The sequence below is a fragment of the Entelurus aequoreus genome, linkage group LG06, assembly GCF_033978785.1.
Source record: "Entelurus aequoreus isolate RoL-2023_Sb linkage group LG06, RoL_Eaeq_v1.1, whole genome shotgun sequence".
Classification (NCBI taxonomy): Eukaryota; Metazoa; Chordata; class Actinopteri; order Syngnathiformes; family Syngnathidae; genus Entelurus; species Entelurus aequoreus.
The window spans coordinates 37,981,545-37,984,488 of record NC_084736.1 but is presented as its reverse complement, the minus strand read 5'-3'; the positions used below and the strand labels follow the sequence as shown (position 1 = coordinate 37,984,488).

Here is a 2,944-nt window from a genome sequence, read left to right as displayed (position 1 = left end):
ATAAACGATCGCTAACTGCCTGCACAGAGTCCTGACCTGAACCCGATAGAACACCTTTGGGATGAATTAGAACGGAGTCTGAGAGCCAGGCCTTCTCCACCAACATCAGTGTGTGACCTCACCAATGCGCTTTTGGAAGAATAGTGGAAAATTGCTAAAAACACACTCTGCAACCTTGTGGACAGCCTTCCCAGAAGAGTTGAAGCTGTAATAGCTGCAAAAGGTGGACCCACATCATATTGAACCCTATGGGTTAGGAATGGGATGGCACTTCAACTTCATATGTGGGTCAAGGCAGGTGGCCAAATACTTTTGGCAATATAGTGTATGTCACTGCTCACCACTTCTGTGGTTGTCCAACATTCCTCTTTTTATAATAAAACTAAAGTACATTTCCATTTCATCAGCTGTGTTCTAACTTGAGAAACAGCATCAAATGTCCACATGGTGTCACATCGAGTTCACTTGCATTTTACAGCTAGTTTCCTGAACTATTATTGCACTAAAGCACTTCCGTTGTGAAAGTACGTTCTTCACTTTAAACTAGAAGTAAGGAAATGCTTTTACTGCGAAGTTACATTTTTAGCGTCAAACCGGAAGTAACACATTTTCACAAATTAGCGAATAGCGCTAATAACTATTCATTTCTAAAAGTCAGATTTCAAATAATTATGGCTATGTTTTCAAACGAACATTACATTGTCACCATGCACTCTATGAACTTAAAACATCGGTAGTACACTCATGCTACGAGCTATGGTTAGCTTGCACGGCTAACTTATCTTCCACCGCTGGCTAACAGTAATACCGTGCCTTTAACTTTATCTACTGCATTTTACACACTACTACCCTCTACTATTACTATTTCAAACATGATCTTTTTGTTCCAGCAAGTTTTATTTGTATTTACCGTCTGTGTTCAAGTGTCCATCTCTGGTGAAAGCAGCAAGGGGAAGGATGAGTAAAAAAATACAATCTAGAGTGGGACAAAACCTCCATAGTAAAGCACATATACATATTACAACATATGCTTGGGGTTTCCCCGTGCTAACCTCAGGGGCAACAATCTACATGGTTAATTTGCTTAAACTTGACTAATTCTGTTAAATAACCCAACTCTCATTTCTATTTGAATCAGTATGAGTTACGTGGCAGGCTGCAGCACTTCAGGTGCTGCCCAGCCGTCCATGGTTGATTGATGCACGGGGTTTCCCTGTGCTAACCACAGGGGCAACAATCTACAGGGTTAATTTGCTTAAACATGATTCATTCTGTTAAATAATCCTGTGGAAGTTCCTTCCCTCCGGGTTCCTCGGACCACCAAGCATTGACATGAGAGCCTGGATCAGGTTCACAATATAGTTTTATTTTGCAATAAAGTCTCTTAGGTGCTTTTCAGCAATTGTCTTTTTCTTTCTCAGGCTCGCTCTCGCTCTTGCTCCAACTCCAACAACACTCTCCTCCCCGGCTGCTGCCTTTTAACAGAGCGACAGGTGATTAGATAAACAGGCCCAGGTGGGCCATCTACGCACCTGTCGCTGATCTCGCAGCCGGTCCTGGCACACCCCGCTTCGCTGCAGGTCCGCAGACCACGGCCCCCTCCACAAACCCCAACACTCAACTCTATTTAAATCAGTATGAATTAAAAGAACACAATGAGAGCGAAAATGAACTCTGAAATGTTGAACCCTGAAGTTTCAACACACATTTTTCTTTGCGGCTAGCTTCTTTAGTAGCAGGCGTCTTGGTAGGGCTTCCGGTGGCTGATAAGGTTTGATGTCTTGATGCTCGATGTTTGCAGAACATTTGGCGCAAATAGCAGGCGAAAGGTCTTCCTCTGAAACAATTGCCGACATGTTTGTTTACAACTCGCTCAGGGGAAGTTTACGGCAGAGTTAGAAGCGCTTGGTTTGCTCACCCTAACACACTTCCAGCAAGCACTGTAGGTGTCATCTCGTGTCATTGGAGTTTTTTTTATTGATTTATTGCAGCTAGGGTTGTCCCCATACCAATATTTTGGTACCGGTACCAAACTATATTTGGATACTTTGATACTTTTCTAAATAAAGGGGACCACAAAAAATGTCATTATTGTCTTTATTGTAACAAAAAATGTTAGGGTACATGAAACATGTTTACTATTGTAATTTAGTCCTTAAATAGAATAGTGAACATACTAGACAACTTGTCTTTTAGTAGTAAGTAAACAAACAAAGACTCCTAATTAGTCTGCTGACGTATGCAGTAACATATTGTGTCATTTATCTACCTATTATTTTGTCTACATTATGAGGGACAAACTGTAAAAATGGATTATTAATCTACTTGTTCATTTACTGTTAATATCTGCTTATTTTCTTTTTTAACATGTTCTATCTACACTTCTGTTAAAATGTAATTGTTCTGCCTCAGTTATTAAGATTACTTTATTCAGTGTGTGTTATTTCCAAGTCATTTCAGTTGGTTCTGTTAAGTGAGCTGTACCTTTAAGAAACCCGCAGATAGGTCACGTGTTTACACTCCGGAAAGATTTCAGACAGGTGCGCACAACTCCGCTTCACTCCTCGTGTTTCTCAGCAAACAACTATCACATCTTATGCTGTTCGTGGCATCGTTGGTATGTACCTATATTTAATGTGTATAGTACACAATGAGTCATATTTAGCTGTGAAATGTGTGTGTTTTATGATGTTAGGCGATCTCTGATTGCATTACCTGTTCAGGTCGGCTAACTTTCATTTGTTGTCATCTGCCGCCATCTAGTGGACGTTTGTTGTACTGTTACTTAAGTCAATTTAAACTGTAGAAAGCTCAATTGTCACTGGTATTATTAATCATAACAACACATACGGTGGTGTGTGACAAAGTTAAACTTAGATTTAATTCAAAAAGAATACTTGATAATCTGTAGTCTGTGATATGACATTATTAAGTTCATTTAATT

At 39.9% G+C, this 2,944-nt stretch overlaps 1 protein-coding gene across 2 annotated transcripts in view; it reads right to left on the bottom strand.

The window, feature by feature from the left end:
* Nucleotides 1-1,387: 1,387 nt before the first annotated feature.
* si:dkey-32e23.4 (dynamin-1-like protein) overlaps nt 1,388-2,944 on the bottom strand; it is a 58,010-nt gene continuing 56,453 nt past the window's right edge. Inside the window, exons 16-17 of one of the 2 annotated variants that reach the window (XM_062050695.1) lie at nt 1,707-1,837; nt 1,388-1,623 (exon numbers count right to left, since the gene is read on the bottom strand). In XM_062050695.1, the coding sequence (XP_061906679.1) occupies nt 1,730-1,837 (108 nt within the window). In that variant the 3' untranslated portion in view covers nt 1,388-1,623; nt 1,707-1,729. Of the gene's footprint in view, nt 1,838-2,944 lie in introns of both variants that reach the window. The other variant, XM_062050694.1, reaches the window with a different exon arrangement.